This window comes from Colias eurytheme, chromosome 25 (assembly GCF_061535395.1).
Source record: "Colias eurytheme isolate Ceu_HAF_F1 chromosome 25, ilColEury1 Martin Lab GWU primary, whole genome shotgun sequence".
NCBI classification, from domain to species: Eukaryota; Metazoa; Arthropoda; class Insecta; order Lepidoptera; family Pieridae; genus Colias; species Colias eurytheme.
The window spans coordinates 4,231,264-4,250,635 of record NC_143004.1 but is presented as its reverse complement, the minus strand read 5'-3'; the positions used below and the strand labels follow the sequence as shown (position 1 = coordinate 4,250,635).

Sequence of the window (19,372 nt, the reverse complement as noted above, 5' to 3'; positions counted from 1 at the left end):
TAAATAACCCACACATACACATGTTTTTCTTTGACATATCAGTCCATCACAGTCTCGCGTTGCCTTTTAGAGCAAGTTTTAAAATTTTCCTTGCACGTTGAATTTTAATACTTTAAGCACTGGAGCTTTGCCGTACGTATTTCTACATAATTCAGTTGGTTTGAGCGCATTACCTTGCATACTCTGGTAACATAACACTTAGGTAAAAATATTGGAAGTAGGTAGTATTGTCTGAAGAGTTATTTCATAACTACTTCCATATGGTTCACGTTTTGTTTTAAGTATCCAAGATATTTTAACATATATATCTTACTGAACTACATTGTAGTGTATCACGGGGTTTCAGTATAGAACTCTTATTTGGAATATTGTGGATTATAAATGATTTTTGAATGCATGATAACTTTTTATCGGGTTCTGGTGGTCATTTAAATGAAGAAGGGATGTACAACATTTTTATGGGCAGAATTTCCGAGTACTTTTTCTATGTGAATTTCTATTCGCATAGAAATGTATTTACTGCGTTGAGCTTAATCATTGCCCTGGGGATATAATGAAGTTTGATAACAGGATCGCTGGCTTTGATCTCCTATAGAGGTTTGAATACCTATTAGTTCAGGCGATGCACTTTGCATTAATACTGCATTAAGAGTAGGCCAGTATAGTTATCGTGGCAAAATTAATAGTTCCTATATTTCAATTCTGTAAATCAGTTTGTTCATATTCTTATTGGTGGATAAAATTACAAATATATTGGCAAATCACGAAATGATTATTTAAAGTCATTTTTATATATGTAACTGTTTGTAAGAAAGTAATTAATAATAATGGTACTAACAATTCAACTAGAGGTTAAAGAGGCATAGCAGGATTGATTATTATAATTGACCATACATACATTTTTGTTCCAGGTACTAAAGTGAAGTGCAATTTGTGATACAATGTATAGTGCAGTGATGAGAGTGTAGTGTTGTACTTAGCAATGGAGGCGACAACTCTGCCCCTGGAGGCGGACGACGAGGGCAGGCCGCAGCAGGCCTCGTCCACCGGCAGCGGCTCTTCGTCTGGCGCTGGCTACTATGGGCACAAGAATGGTGAGCTTTGTTTGTGTTACACGTGTAGTGTAGTGTTGCAATGGAGGCGACAACTCTGCCCCTGGAGGCGGACGACGAGGGCAGGCCGCAGCAGGCCTCGTCCACCGGCAGCGGCTCTTCGTCTGGCGCTGGCTACTATGGGCACAAGAATGGTGAGCTTTGTTTGTGTTACACGTGTAGTGTAGTGTTGCAATGGAGGCGACAACTCTGCCCCTGGAGGCGGACGACGAGGGCAGGCCGCAGCAGGCCTCGTCCACCGGCAGCGGCTCTTCGTCTGGCGCTGGCTACTATGGGCACAGTCACACTGTCAGGATATGATAGCATAATGTCATAAGATACTGTAACATTAAATGATAATTGTGTTGATAAATTTCTTTCTGCATTTACAAACTTAAATCTTAATTCTGAATAAAAACAAGGCACTAATTACTAGTTCAACTTTGTCGCCAGCACAAAATCGTACGATCTAAAATCACATTCCAATTTAAATTTAATATTAAATAGTTTGTACATAAATATAGAGATATTAATTGCAAAAACATCGAGTATCAGCGGCCTGATTCATTAATTGTGTTCTGTTGACCCAGTTAAGAATGGGGAAGCATTATTCTAATAGGGTACGTTGTTAATGCTGTGTATATAAATTGTACAATTATTTACGCTACTTGCAATCCTGAATATATATGACGGAAATGAATTGTTTACGTTTCTAATTGCAACCTTAAAAGGATTCAAAATGTATCTTGGTATTTGGAAATCTAATAAAGGGAACACGGAAGTGATATTCTAGCGGGAATAATTAAGAGTACAAAATGTTCTTTTCGATTCCTGACAAATGTACAATGAAGTATCATAAATAAATAAATAAAATGTATGATGTTTATGTATTTTGATTGAAGCGATTTTCGAATGGAACTATAGCCTTTCACAGTCATGTTCTTGACCATTGATATCTATTTACGTATCTTACGGGCACGTACAACGTCGCGTATTTCCAAACTATACATAGCCAGAACGCAACCATAGGAAACTGCTCGTGTATACTTTGTAATGCTGTTTTTAAGTTTGTTATTACAATATATACACGAATTTTGCGTACTGATCGTGTATACTTTGTAACGCGGATGCTTGCTTCTTCGTTCCAAACTATACACGATCAGTACGCAAAATATGTATAACTAAATATAGCTAACACCACTTACGCTTGAGCGAAATAATAAATATATAGGCAATCAAAGACTTGTACAGCTATATCTATCTACTTTTATTCTTCTTGATTGATTCAGTAAAATATGGAATAAAAATATTATTAGGTAAGCTTAGAAAAATAAATAGGTAACAGATATAAGGGTTACCTATGGGTTAGGTTAGGTTCGTGTTTTTTTTAACTACACAAAAATAGGAGCCCCGCGAAGCGGGGCTCCGTCGCCTCGCAACCGTCTTCTTCTGGACTTATTAGATTCTCACATTTTAGCACTATTGTCAATTGTAAGTCGTGCAGTATAGTCGGGAACGAAGACACAAGCATCCTCGATACAAAAAATATACGATCAGTACGCAACATTATATACACAATACACATGCATTTTAATAATAGATTTCAAAACAGCAATACAATAATATAAACGCGAGCAATGGAAAGACGCCGCGCTTACTCCGAAACATACACGATTAGTCCGCATGCGTACTGGCGCTGTATGTTTTGGAGCGCTATTCATACTTACTTCACTACAAAGTATACGCGAGTATTTGGTGAGTATTTGCAAGTATTTGCGTACTGCTGTTGTATAGATTGGAAGAACTTTGTAAAAAAGTTATTTCCAAACTATACGTGATTAGTTTCACACCGTTGCGTACTGGCCTTGTATAGTTTGGAAAGACGCTACAACGTCATCAGGAATAGAACCTATACTATGTCCTTAAAATGCCGACAAATCACCTGCAATCTTCCTTGAAAGATTTTACTTTGCTTACCAAATACTAATACAAAATGTGGAAAGAAACTTTGTTTTGTAATATTTGTATTTTAATTTTATTTTCTTCATGTTGACTATTAATAATATCTCAAAATTCTTGAGTGTTCATTATAAGGCTACAAAGTGTGCGACTTAAAACTTAAAACGAAAATCAAAACTAAACTATGTATAAAAATGCCACAAAACCTTTTTACCTGTTTTATTCATAGCTACGAAATATAGTCGAGTGAAATTCTTTTCGGGCTACGTAATAAGTTATAAGCCTCGGATTTGTTGAGTGCTCAAACTTTTTTATGACACGTCTTGGTTGAACTTTGGAAAATCCTATTTTTACGCTGCAAAAGACACCTTTTTATGTATAACTAGGTGTTCCCTGCGGATTCACCCGCAGCGCTCCTGTTGGTCTTAGCGTGACGATATTATAGCTTATAGCCTTCCTCGATAAATGGGCTATCTAACACCGAAATAATTTTTCAAATCGGACCAGCAGTTCCTGAGATAAGCGTTCAAACAAACAAACAAACAAACAAACTCTTCAGCTTTATAATATTAAGTGTAGCTATATACTTTTTTTCTAACGTATAAATCACTTCCTTGGATGGATTTGTAACAAAAGAATATTGATTAAAATTAATATCGAGTAGAATGTCTGTTTCTACGGAACGATATTATTCCTTTACTGAGCAAAACTAGAACAATTCGGTTTCCAACAAGAAACTAGACTAGCGCTTACAACTCTAGTTATAGATGAGCACCCCCCCTAGTCAAGTGGCTTTCTGTTAGCGTAGCGTTCAATAGAATAGACTACGAATGTATGAGATTGACGTAGGCTGTAGATAAACTTATCTACAGCCTACGTCAATCTTATCTACAGCCTACGTCAATCTCATACATTCGTAGTCTATTCTATTGAACGCTACGCTAACAGAAAGCCACTTGACTAGGGGGGCTGGACGTACACGGTACAACATACATGCAGAGAACTTAACTCAGACGTATTTAGTATTTCAACTAGGTTTCGTAAAGCACTTTGATCATTTCAGGACAGTATTTATAATGAAAGAAGCTCTTTATACACTTATTAAGCGCAAATCTTCAATTCTGTAATAACTGTTATATGCTGTGTTTTATAAGATTGTTTTGTCAATTTATTTGGTAATATTGTCATTATAAGTACCTATAGTTGTGAGTAAACTTATTTTAATTTGAACCATCTAAATAATACCACCATTAGATACATTCCATTATCTTTCTTCTCAAGTTTGTCATGAAACGATTAGTTTATTTCAAGGTATGTACGTATTGTTTAAAAAAGAGCGTCTGTGCCGAGCACACGTGTCAGAAGTGAAACTTCTATGACAAGATTCAAAGATCAAAAACGTCGTCTTATCTTGAAATTTTACTTTCAACGCACCTAAAGAAATTTCACTTCAAAAATACACAAAATATTATCATGAAACTATGAAAAGTATATAAAAATCTCTGTAAAATTCTCAGTAAAGTATTATTGAATTAAAGCAATTAGCAAACACGTGTAGGTTCGGTGTGGCGTGACGAATTAATGGTCGTTACGGAAAAATGTTAGTACATTAATCATTGCACGAATGAAAGTGACTAATTAAATGCTTAAACGATATTGTTAACAGGAACGTATATATTTGAGATGCCATTGTTTTTGAGAACGTTTGTTATTAAACAATGCACACGCCGTTCATTTTTTTGCAATTCGGTTATAACTTTTATCTATACAAATATTATAAAGAGGAAAGGTTTGATTTTTTGTTTGTTTGTTTGTTTGTATGAATTGAATAGGCTCCGAAACTACTTGGCAGATTTGAAAAATTCTTTCACTGTTGGAAAGCTATATCATTTTTGAGTGACATAGGCTAGGTTTTATCCCGGAAATCCCACGGGAACGGGAACTATGCGGGTTTTTTTTTGAAAACGCGGGCGAAGCCGCAGGCGGAAAGCTAGTCGTATATAAACCTCATGGTGTTGGAAAATTTTGCACAAAAAAAATACTCTTTTGCGTTAAAAAATAAAAACTGATTTACCCCAAAAATGTTGCGTTTTATTGCAATAAATCTTCACCTCTTTTTTAATCGATTTAAAATTCGAAGGAAACTAAGACATTATCAAAAATTACCTATAAAATGTCCTAAAAGTATAATTTGGTGCAATAATTCCTATTAATGCTTTTCGTTAAGATGGCGTGTTTGGAACCCCTTACCTCAAGATTGATTACCGTTTGTGTTATGACTGACCGCTGACGGAAGGATATTTAAGAGCTATAAATAATGAAGATATCTCTATCGTATGATAAAGATTTCGCACACAAATATCTCTAACAAGGTATACGAAATAAATTTACTGTAATTTTAAGAACTTTCGACTTTTCTCGAAAAATGGTTTTTTTATTATATTTTTCTGTTGTGGGTTAGATTTTACATCTAGTTACTAGCTTCTGAAGAACCCTTAGGATAACCTAATTTATTGTTCAAAAAATTTCTTTCATATTTATTAATAGCTAATAAAAATAAACTAGTTTTAATTTAATCTTATTTCTTGAAAAGCTTACCTAAGTACATTAAGAACCTTAAAATAGACATGTCTTCAAATAAGTTGACACGATTTAATAAAAAAGGATATAAGGAACTCTCAGAATATTAAAGTAGAAACGTGTATAAAGCATTCCTCTTTCGATTAAACGAAAAAGGCGCCATATTGCATCATTATATTCACTCGCTCCACAATATTACTACAGTCGTTACAGAAATATGACCAGTAAGGAAGACCCCTTGATATTGTTTATTCATTTTGAGGGAATAGCAAAAAAGTGTGGGTTTTGTTTACGGGTTCGAAAAAAGTGGATGTTCTATGCATTTTTCACAGTAAAGGATTGAAACAAGACCGGTTAATACTATCTTTTGATATTTACTGGAGAAATAAAACAAAAAAGGGGTAATAACAATTGAGATTCTTGGTTCGTTGGGCAATTTTTATCGTCCACTCTATTCTGAACTCACGACCTATATTCACCCGTTGTTCGCTACAATTTAGAAAATTTACCTCAAGAAAAATAGTTTGGTACCAATGGATTATTAATATTTATTTTCATCTAGTAGATATTCGCGCAAAAAATGGTGTAGATCACATTATCGCTTCCACAATTCTTAAAACCACATTCTTACAAAGAAGGTATGTAGAATAGGTACATGCTCAATGCTCATGCTCTCACCTACTTGTTTTTCAGATGATTTGCTTTAATGTACTTTTTTGATTAAAATACAAGATAGGAAGAGTAATGCCAAGAATTTTAATGATTCATTAATATCTAAATCAACCTTAAGTGGGTGAAAGGGGGGGTGGAAATTTGTCAATGGCTGTCGCGAGATAACGTGAAAGTTACGCGCAAATTAATTATATATTCTATCTGTTTTTTATTTGTTTTGTTTTTCATGAAGACACGTATTTGTTACTGCTATTTGTTACTGCGCTTTTTATTAAGGAAGGGCTAAGATAAATTAATGTATTTAGATGTTGTAAAATGCAAAACTTTCAACACAGCAGTTAAATTTTCTACATTTAAAATATGCCACAATAATTATGTATTCTAATTGTTTTTTGTTTCTTTTACTTTTCATGATTGACATATTATTTGTTACGGCTTAGCTTTATAATAAGCAAGGGTAAGAAGAAATGTATTTAGATGTTATAAAATGCAAAAACTTCAACACAGCAGCAAACTTTTCCACGTTTAAAATATGCTTCAATTACATTGGTATGTTGGTATGGAGTTGGCATTGCATGATATTATTTTATAAGTGGCATACATACTGCGGGTTCAATTATAAATTGCTTGATTTATACCAATTAATAGAGTTTATAAAAAAGAGAGCTTACAGCCAAATAAACAAAATTAAAAGAATATGTTATTTTGTGTGGTAAAAATGATGTTCTACTTTATTTCTGGCAATATAATAATATATTAGATAGGTAGGTACCTAAATAATAACATATTGTAATTTAAAATCTTATATAAGGAATTTAGTTATCAATTTATGATAACACTTCAAGATTTGCTTAATTTGGGTTAAGAAAATACCAAAAATATGCAAATGACAAATTAAGCTCTGGAACCAATATTACGTTAGTACTATTAGATATTATGTGGCTATACCTATACATCTCTCTATACAAATTATACACTCGAAAACAGCCTGGCCATATCAAATATCAAAGAGTATAATGTGTTCCATTATGAGGGTTCATCTTACACTGGTCCCCTTCGGTTTGCATAATAGCACCGAAATTACGTGGGATAATACACATTGAATCTTTTTTTATTAGCCCCAGTTGGTAAACAGCGCTATAAATAATAAATACGATGTACGACCTTTTGAATTTATTAATTGTATTTGCTACGTTATTCAGTGGAAAGAAAGGATGTTACAACTTACAGAATTGTGAAGGTATGTTTAAATTACAAAAACATAATTGTAATGAAAGAAAGCGTAAATCTAAATATAATTATTTAAATCTATTATCTGTTACTAATATGTAGCTAGTCTGTATCCTGCTACGTTTTTCTGTAGCACACGTTAGATGAATAAATGAAAAATGAGATAAAATAGATAACAGCAATCCTTGAAACGGTTTATTTCATTCCAATCGATGCAGAAGCTTAGCATGCCTCGCTTAGGTACAAATATAATTATGAACATTCATTTAGATTTATTATTTATTTATAAATTAAAGAAGGATCACATTTAACTTTCGTTAACATGAAATTTAAACTAATATTTCACCAAGCATTGCTCCTATGATATGCTGTCATGGAAAACTAACATATTCATCTAAATAAGCTGGAGATCAAACAAAATCTTGTCACGTCATTTTTGATGCCGAAACTCATCTTCATATGAAATGTCTATTCTTATAATAGACTAGCGGTCCGCCCCGGCTTCGCCCGTGGTACCTACATGTTTAAACTATCCTATCTCTCAAGTTGGATCGAACTGCACATGGTGTGCGAATTTTATTATAATCGGTTAAGTGGTTTAGGAGTCCATTGAGGACAAACATTGTGACACGAGATTTATATATATTAAGATATGTTTTATTTAGAGACAATTGATATATTAAATATGAATTTTATTTATTTCTCTCATCACGTTTGAGACTAATTTTGTATGTGTTAACCTTGATAAAATTTGAAAAAGATTACAGTGACTTGTTTTTTCATCCGACTTCAATAAAAAGAGAAGGTACACTATTCGACTGTATTATTGTTCAGTTAATATAGTAATTAACTGAAATATGAAATCGTATCGAAATTTAAATTTGAAAATAGAGTATATCCGTAAACTCCGATAAAATTGTATGGAACTTTTTACTTATTAAATTACGGTTTACCTTGATATTTCTATGTTTTAATTAACAAGTCTTTTACCTACCTTTTATTTCTTTTTTTTCTACCTACCCTTTTATTTATGTTGCGTTACTTTTAAGATATTGCTAGAAAAAAATTTATGTATATCTAAGTACCTACTTCAAGTTTTATCCAAATCTGTTCTACGATTCAGAACAAAAAACAAGAGTTCCTTTCTCGATATTGTATTAATTCGTAATTTCCTTTTTATCTCAAAAACTGTTACATTCCTTTATTAGCACGAACAATATAAACAGCAACATCAGGATATCATTTATTTTTATATCAAAACATTTTATAGAACAACGCTCTAAATTGCCTTTATGTAGGTTCGATCTGTAGCAGTGTGGTCAGTAAAAATCGTGTTTATAGCATCGCTGGCTCTTCGACCGGGCCACAAAATTTTAGTGCGCTATAAAAACTGATTTTAGGCGATTGTAAGAATTGAGGGTTTAAGAATGTTGTAGAATAAGTTGAATGGTGTAAAATAGCACAAATTAAGTAATTGAATGTTTAAAATATTATATATATATTATATGATTTTAAAAGAACAGCAACGGAGTCTATTGCCGGTTCTTCTCAGTAGAAAATGCTTTTCGATTTGGTGGTAAATGGTAAAACTATGTTATTACGATTCAAAAGTGCTTCTAGAAGAAGTATTATTTAATAAAAAAATATATGAGTTTGAATTAAATAGGTACGTTGTAATTTTTTTTAGGGACAGACACATTTTTTTCGGTCTCAAATTTTTTTTCATTCAATATGATATAAGAGTTTTTTTAGGACATTGACAAGATTCTCAAGACATAAAGAAATATGTTTTGATAAATTTTTAAGTTATAGCAAGTTATTTCATTGAAATAAATTATCGATTAAAGAATATCATATTAATTCTTTTCTTTCATAATATACTACCTGCTTTAATTTCTGAATTGAAGCCACTTACAAACAAATGTTTTAATATATTTCTATTCAAATATTGCTTATTATAAAACACCTATTATTAATATTTATTAAACAACCCATGCAATAAATACCACAGACCGCAAACCTCATTAATGATATAACGAAAACAATGTAAACCGCGTGTAACAGCTAGTCAATCACAACCGATTTTCAATTATGAATATATTACGTTTTGAACTTTTGAAATAGTTAAAACCTCAAATAAACAAAATGTGGTTTTGGTTAATTAAAGCATTAAACCTTTGAATTTAAATCATATATAATCTATGGATATAATTGAAAATACCGGCCAAGTGCGAGTCGGTCTCGTGCACTGAGGGGTTCCGTATAAACCGGTATTTTTATACTTTGTAACTGTAAATAAATTCTTTTAACAATTTTTCCTATGCCTGTGCATACAATAATTGTAATACATTGTAATACATTGTTGCGGTTACATACTAAACATACAGGTGAAGCTAATAAAAACGAATGAAATAAAACACAATAGAAATAACAATTCTACGAGTTAGAATCGGTCTACCTACTTATTATGGTTTGCTTTAACAAGACATTTTGTGAAAGAAATTAGTCTTGTTAGTTGCGAACATAATATAACATATTATCTGTAATTTTAAGATACCTGCACAAAAAAATATAACATACCTTTCAATTATTATTAAAAGATTATCCGTGCTACGGTTTCAACCGCGTAGCAAAAGCACGTATTTCTAAAGTAGTCAAGTAGATACTGTGTTCTGTTACAAAAAACTACAACACTGCTGTAACATTCAATTAATGATGTTCTCTCGTAATTACTCACATAATTATAATTTTAGTAGGAAATAGAATAAAAAAATAAACCTCATTTTATCGTCAAAAATTAATCGAGCGAGGTTAATCTTAACACGTACAAAAAGAGCGTGTGTGCCGAGCAAACGTGTCAGAAGTGAAACTTCTTTGGTAAGATTCAAAGATACCAAAATCGTCGCGTTACTCCATGACGTGACGGTATTGCCATGACGCGATCTTGAAATTTTACTCTCTACGCACCTAAAGAATTTTCAATTCAAAAATATCACTAAATAAACTTCGGTTTATCCTCAAAAATGTTTCTAGCAAGATCTTAATATAGCAAGACACAATGGAAACATATAACCAAGTCATTCCATCACACTCAAAGGTCATTGAACTAGATTCGCCATTTCGGAGACAGATTGAATATGTGACGAGTATCGAAACTCGAAAGCATTCCGAGCTCTATGGACACAAGTGTATTCCAATATCACCGAATTGATTTAGGACATTTTATATGATACCTATTCTTTAAAAACATCTATACCTGTGAAAAAGGTTAAATGTGCTATGAAGTTTAACAAATCACTGACGCTTAATACTTTGAATAGTAAAGCTTGTAAATTCCCTTCACCTTCGATATATCTTGAAAAATTATATCTGAAAATTCTTATTGAATTTATAAAACAATTTGTTTTTATTGAAACAACCATCTTGAAGTAAGTACGTTAATTCCATAATGAATTTGTAAACATTTTTATTTCTAGGAAAATTTTATATATGAAGCAAATTAATTCTGAAATATAAATAGATATTAGAATATAAGAGTAAATATGATAGCCCTATGGGCTATCATACATCATATTATGATCATCATAGGTTTTTAAGAACGATTTAAATATACAAATAAATAATTGAAGCGTAAGTTTATTGCCTATGTGGTATTCGGTTATTAATATCTGTCTGGAAAGTATCGCAAAGGCTATCGCGATAAACTTCCATGTATCCCGCGAGGGAACTTCCAGACGTGTCAAGCAATTGCTGCCAAGCAACTTTGACCAACTTCGTCTATAAGCCTTAAGTATAATGAGTAAAGTTTCGCTCGGCCACGTTGTTGCTATTAATTAAACAACGGTGTAGCCCCTACTTCACTGAAAGTATGTTCGTTGTGAGAATTTTATCGCTTGTGCCTTGTGTAATTAAATCTTTAACGTTAAATAAATGATTGTGGAGGGAATATCAAACTTAAATCTAATGCAATACAGGCAAATTTTGCGTAATACGATTTTTGGTATTTGTATACAGTCATCCACTTGAACAAAAGTTGTTATAGATGCAAATTTAAACAGAGTACTGCCAAGGAAATATTAAATATCTCGTATCATTTACGCGTGTAAAAAGAATTTTTCGGAGCTCATTTTTTTGCCAATTAGCGGGCGGAAAAGTTTAGTCTCTTTTGTTTTATTCCCTACGAAGTAAAAGCTTCAAAATATCCTCGGGGATACAAGCATAGGACATAAATTTAAAAAAACTGCTCTAAAGACCATTTATTGGCAGTATTTACGAATTATGCGAATATTTTAGTTTATAAAAAAACGATAGGTTTCGGTACTTTTATCAAAGACATACTAAATTACTTAATTAAATCTCAATATATATTAATGTTATCAATTATCATCATAGCAAAGTTAAACTGCGAAACTAATTTACACTATCCTAAATTTAAACGTTATTGGAATTTATAATAAAATAAAATAAAAATAATAATACATAATATTAATATTATTTTATTCAATAAAATAACATCCTTTAAACTGAAGCCACATAAAACTTCATCTAACATAGCGATTTGGACGTGAAAATATGATAAAACAAACAGTTAAATCGGTATAAATCATATTATTACCTACCAGCTTCTCTCGGTATACATTAAAAGACTTCGTTCCATCCAGTGAGTGCCAAATTTCATCAATATCCGATCAGTCGTTTTTGTAAAAAAAGAAGACAAATTCACAGCCATTCGCGATTAATAACTTAATAAACAACAGAATTGCCAAACTAAATTCTCATCAAACAAAAATGACTTTAAATTAAGCTCACACGATCACTTTCTAGAATAAATCAAAATTCACAGCTTACAAAAGGATCTTCGAGAAAGTTCCATTCACTTCCGAACCTATAGTAGGTATATTATCTGCGGTCCGAACTAATCTAGTCGACGATTGTCAACGCAGTCTAACCCAATACACGTAGAGAATTAATTCCATAGAGGATCGAACTAGTTTTATCTAAGAACTGCTGGCGTCTGTTGAATTTCTTAATATTTTCTACTATTTACTCTTTGTATTAAGTGAGAAAATTAAACGAGTTTGTTTGTTCATTGTATTAGTTGGATATTCGTTGGAAGTTCAAGAAAAGCTATGAATTTGTATTTGACTTTCTGAAATTGAGGTAATTGGATAAGACCTTAGAAAATGTAAGAAATATAGGTGTTAACAAATAAAACAGGAAACATTTAGAAATTAAAGACTTTTTAACGGATTTTAAACGCAATTTATTCATTATATTATTTTCCCGAGGTTTCGAACACTTTACAGCGAGCGTGGTCATGGGGACGTAACGAATAAATCGCGTTTAAAATCCGTTAAAAAGTCTTTAATTTCTAAATGTATAATACTCGCGTAAAATCAAACACTTGAAAATACTCAAACAGGAAACAATTTAATTATATACCTATCAGATGACATTTGTTGACACGTTTCGCGTCATACGGCGATGAAAATACTGTTGACAAACACCTTATAGTACCTACCTAATTTACCTACTGAAAATAATATTAAGTTTATTACTTGACTTCGACCGTTTCGCCTGCATTCATTATTTCATATAGGCTCTCTAGTGAAGGAGGTTCTATAAGAATAAGAGGCTTTCCAATTTACTGCTCACTTGCCAGCCCTGGCAGGTCGCCAATGCACTTCCGATATTATTAGTTCAAGAGTTAGTGATTTCAAAATGCTTATTTATGTATGAACGTAGTTAAATGTAGTTTTTATTGGTGAATATTGTGAAGTACTTTCATTTAGATAGTTTACAGTGATTTTGGGTAAAGTCGTGCTATTTTTGTGACACAATAAGTTCGACTGGTTGCATGAGATACAGGTAAATTAGCTTGGAGAAATTTTTGCATATGTAGTGGTGTGTATATTACTCAGATCTTAGAGCGCGTTTCCACTATATCGTTCTGGCCTATACAAAAATGTTTCGATATCCTAACATTACTATTTAACTTTATACTTATTCCTAGCAACACTTTTGTTTTCAATAAAAACAAGTTTTTATTTGAAAGAAAATGGTTTTGACTTTATAAAAAAAAATATATCATTCAATTTTACGTCCTTGAGCAAACGACAAGGCGACTACCGTGAAACAATAAAATATCGTGTCCATAATAATTTGTTTCATAATTAATATTTGACCATAATAATTACGAAACAAAACAAATAAATAAATCGTCACTTGATAGTGGAAAGTGGAAACACGCACAAAACCAGAATAAACCAGTTTACGCTGTCCGCAGGTGCCACGTGCAGTCGTTTGGTAGCGTTAGAACATAAAGCACATTTCATTCAAAAATTATAATTATTATGTACGTAGTTTAATTGATAAATTTTGTATTTGTTGATTGTTGTTATTATTTGTTATTATTGTTATAATATTTGTTGAAGTGAATTACATGTCCCGCAGCCGGAGGCCCCAAATGAAAACTCAGATGTACTTAAAAACTACATTTAATAGCTAAAATGAGACTTTTACACCCATGTCTGCACGATGCAGACCGGAGTTAAAGAATGAATTTATACAGTTTAATAATTATAAAGACGTAAGCTTGGATGCTATAAGGGAAATCGCATCCACATTCTATTCCCGTGCGAACGGCGTATTCAGCAGTTTTGTATGAAGGCAGGGCCATAACTAGTGTTTAATTTGTGTGTAAGTGTTGTAACTTTATATTGTTAATTCAATATGGCTCCAGTGTTAAAACATGGTCGAGGCAAGCCTTTGACTTCTCAAACTAAAGAATTAAACTTTAAATGTCGTTTCTTTTTCAGGTTAGTAAATTTTTCATTTTAGTAACATTGTTAATGTAAAAGTTATATGTATGTTAAATGTGCAAATATTAAAATAAAGTCTCATCTTTTTCAGAGGAGAAACACATATAGTTTAATTTAAAATCCCTTATAAAAACTAAAAATAAAATGTTGTTTTATTTTATTTGCTGACCATACACTACTACAAACGCCAAAATTTCTCCAAGCTAATTTACCTGTATGTATGTAACGATTTACGTCAAAATAATTGAAGGGTTTTCATGAATTTAAGCAAAGATAAAGATTAGAGGTAAGACGACAAAGGCGATTTTGTATCGTGTAAATAAAACTTGACAAAAATGAAGTAAGTACGTACATTTGCGCTAATAGTAAACTAACGTAACACTTAAGATATAAATGAAAATAAAATGTACACACACATCTTAGTTTTATTGAACCAAAATTCTAATAATGTATGAATAATATCTAATTCGCTCGCTTATACGTATTTCTTACCACAAATTTAACTAAGATTGTACTACAGCTCAAGTCTATGAAGTCCAGTTTGGAGTGACTATCGTGGCAAATAAGAAAAAATAATTTTAAACATTTTAAATTTTCCGCCCACGGCTTCGCCCGCGTTTTCAAAGAAAAACCCGTTCCCGTGGGATTTCCGGGATAAAATCTAGCCTATGTGTTAATCCAAGTTACTCTCTATATGGGGCTAAATTTCATTGAAATCGGTCCAATAGTTTGTGCGTGAAAACCATACATACATACATAATTACAAACCTTTCCTCTTTATAATATTAGTATAGATTATAAGTTGTGTTTTATCGACATGACTAAACTCACTTTAAACCGCAAGTTAAGCTATAAACTAAAGTTAACGTAAAATAAATACAGTCGGAATGAAATTTAATAATGTTTGAAGTTTTCCTTTGACTAGTTAATGAAAAATAACTCCATTTATTGAAATGGCAGCTGTGGAATGAAGCGAAAGTATTTATTTATGTAAATTGTGATTGTTTTGTTTATTTTAACAGCGCTAAGTTTGTTAAACCACTCTTTTCTTTTATGAACGCAATAAAGTCTGATAATAATTAATTAATCAGTTAAATGAGACCTCTCGATACAAAAATAATTTAATCTAATAAAACCGATCACGGGGCAGAATTCAGTTGGATCATGGCGAGATAAATTGCCACGGTTTGGCAATAAGACGCAGCTGCAGGTTCGAATCCCGGCTCGTGATCGAATATTTTATATTCTTTTATTTAATTTTCTCATTTGAATGTTATAAAACGAATTATTAAAATCTATCAAATTTTTGAGCAACGAAGGCGTCTAGACAGCTCTAGTCAGTAATAAACTGGATAGCTTGTGCGTAGGTTGGTTTAAAGTACCAAGGCCACATGTCAATCTTTATCAAGCACAATAATTCATAACCTTACTTGTCGTGGTGATAATAACATGGAACCACACATAATAAACAAAGAAATACAAAAAGTAAAATACGGTTACATAAGTAGGTATTTAATTAATAAAAACAAAGGCTTCCACATCGTGAAATTGTCAACTAAACATTTGCATCGTAAACTGTAAATAAACCAGTTTTTGTAGTTTTTCCGATTCTAATAATATGAGTGTCAAACTCAAGATACAGTTCATCAAAACAGGATAGAGAAGAGATGCTCTCTAAAATAAACACTAATGCTAAAAAAATCCAACATTATACCCACATGCGAAAAATATAACCTTTCTGCATACCTACTAAGAAATTAAGAATTGATCTTTCCACGCAGCAAGAAGATTGTGTGACAAACTCAAAGAAAGTCTATATGATCTTCCTTGAATCGGTTCGTGTTACATGCAATCTTTTCTACCACTGTAGCTCTTTGTAACATAAGATACGAACCAATATTTAATATTTACCCTTTTAAATTACTGTTATCTGCATTCGAATATGTGTTCGATTTTATTCCAGAATCTGATTTATAAAAGTTCTGAATTTGTTAGTTTCTATTCAAATTTTTCAAATCTAATGTTACAAAAAATGTAAAACAGACTGAACGTAGTGTTGATTTATGGAATCAACTGTTCTTTGATTTTATATTAGAAACAAAAAAAAACTAAATAATTTGTACAATTACTAATTAAGCTTACTTTTAAAAATAAAGTTCTAAAATCATAATTATTGAATTAATATTTGAACAGACTATTCTAATAGCCAATGTTGGCGAAAATATTAATTTCTAAGGTACGAAAATAGCTACAGAAAATGTCTGACAAAATACTTTTTGCAAAATTCAATTACATAATTTCATACAATCATTATCCAAAAAGTTAATATAACGATCTTATTAGAGATCACAAAATTACCAACTTTTTTAGGCCCTATAAAATGGCGGGTATTATGAAGTATTCTTCAGACCCTTACCCTTTCTCATTGTATGAATAACATTACCTGTGTGCCCTTATATTATTATATCGTCGGTTAATAGGGCTGCCAAAAATATGAAAATCGTCTTTTATTTTAATTCAAAACTAAAATATTGAACAACTTACGGTGGTAGCTTCAATCATTATTACCTAAACACATTTCCGTTTCTTGAGTGAAAATGTAACGAAAATTCATCCTGACACGCTAAATTGCTTTTTATTTGTAGTTGGATAATCTGTTTCAATAATCAAGACCCTACAACTCACATACAATAAATTGTATTTGAATATTTTATATTAAAGTACGAATTAAATAAAAAAAAATATTTTTAAATTTAAATTTTATAAAAAAAATATACCTATTAAAAAGGTCAACAGCAAAATAAAAGTGATATTGAGCATTTCATGTATTATCTGCCCATATTATTCACGGTTTCTAAAATTTCTAAATCGACAACCCTGCTAGTCTCGAATACCTTTATTCAGTCCACCATACGGAAAATAGTTTTTATACGATTGCAATATTTTAGCTATCATGATTTTGTAAAGATTAGGGCATCATTTCATATACTTTTTCATTCATAGATAAGGTGTAATCTAGGGAGAAATTATATGAACATCATCTATACTAATATAAAGCCGAAGAGTTTGTTTGTTTGTTTGAACGCGCTAATCTCAGGAACTACTGGTCCGATTTGAAAAATTCTTTCAGTGTAAGATATCCCATTTGTCGAAGGCTATATATGGCTTTATACATTACGCAGATCAACAGGAGTGAAGCACTGCGGGTAAAACCGCAGGGCACAGCTAGTAAAATATACAATACTTTTAAATATATTTATTTTGTTCAGTTTTATGTATGAGCTCACTAACAGCACAGTAAAAAAACAAATGTCACATTATTACAGTTAAGCCCAGCTATAAATATAAATTGATGGGCATTATAATACAAAGGGTTCGTTATTTCTATTATTCCACTCATTTCTATTTATGCAATATTCAGTAATGTTTCGTTCAGGAATTATTTATTTCATATCAAAAAGTCGCTAAAATAAGTTCACAAACTTATCCCTTAACCTTTTTACACACACGCAAGGATAATTCGTTTATGTGACACACACATACATACATAGATGAGGGACAAAACTGTCAAGCGGTTGTCACGCACTTTTGATTTAAGCATGGCCCTTTGAGGTAAGGATTAGGGAGTAACAGTGTCGTTTGAAACTTACTTTTAGTGAAAATAGTTATAAATATATGCAAAACTATACTTATATTTCAGACTATACTGTTTATATATTTTTATGATATAACAAATACCTACATATTTTTTTAATAAATAAAAATAAATTAAATAAATACTTTAACTATATATCCTAATAGGAAAAACACGAAATATATTTTCAATTTGATTTTTTTCAAACTAAAGTAACACTTATTTGTAGTACCTAGGTATTAGCACGTATTAGGTACTACTAATACATGTTAGAAATCCTCAAACACATAATCTTTTTATTTATAAAGATAGGAGGACAAGATTATGCGAATCCAATAAGTACTATATTTATAAAGTAGTTATCACGGATCGTAATCTCAAACTCGGGTAAAGCCCAAATGTCTATCGAAACAACTTACTAAAAATAAAAGAAAGGAACCTTTCCACGTCGGTAATATCACCCTATTTGACTGGGATAAAATCAATTTCGCATAGGAACATCGTCAGCGAATATTCGCGAAAACAAATAACAATATCAACTATAATAAAGTACGCCTACTTAATATAAAACCTATTTTTGTACGAGAAAATGTAATATGAAGTGTAATAATAATATATTTTATTCGTTGTACTGGGAATTGTAAATTGAAACGGAACCATAGAAATATTCATTTGACATGTTTGTTACACGCTTTTTTCGTTCGAATGTGTTCAGAAATTGTATAAATATTTGTTCCATATTTTATCACGTACCTATTGGAAATACATACCTACATACATATTATTATTATACAGGGTGTCCCACTATTGGTATACTAAGCGCGAAGGGACTTGTAGTTTTGCACACACTGATCACGTAAAAAATACCTAAACAACAAAATTACATCAAAAAATTTTTGCTAAATTTTTCCTGAAAATCCATGTTTTCTTCTCTAGCTTCGCGCAGCCGGCACATACTGCTTCGCTAATGTGAGCATTTTGTCTATGAAAACATAATCTTAAACGATAGGTCACGTTCTGGTAGCAAAGCTGGGCGCGTTGCTTGTTATGGGTGTTCACATAGAGGTTTAAGAATTCATCTATTTGAAAAAAAACTGAGTCTGGAATTTTATAAGTATTTTTTACGTACTCAGCGTATGCAAAACTATAACCTCCTTTGAGCTTAGTATACCAAAAGTGGGACACCCTGTATATAAGAAAATATGAGAAGAACTGTATTTTCTTAAGAGATTTAGTATTAGTGTTGATAATTCTGTAAAATAATAATAATATCACTTATAAATCAAGTTCAGGTGTGGTGAATTCCAACAGTATCCTTAAATATGGCGAATTAATTTTTCTGGCTTTCAAGGGCGCTTAATCTTCAAAGATATCTGAGGTAACTC

At 31.7% G+C, this 19,372-nt stretch overlaps 1 protein-coding gene across 1 annotated transcript in view; it reads left to right on the top strand.

Annotated features, from left to right (window-relative positions):
• The first annotated feature begins 1,134 nt into the window (after positions 1 to 1,134).
• Positions 1,135 to 19,372, top strand: part of LOC149897559 (uncharacterized) — a 67,607-nt gene continuing 49,369 nt past the window's right edge. The window contains exon 1 of the mRNA XM_090116187.1: positions 1,135 to 1,246. Within this exon, the coding sequence (XP_089972313.1) occupies positions 1,135 to 1,246 (112 nt within the window). The remainder of the gene's footprint in view (positions 1,247 to 19,372) is intronic.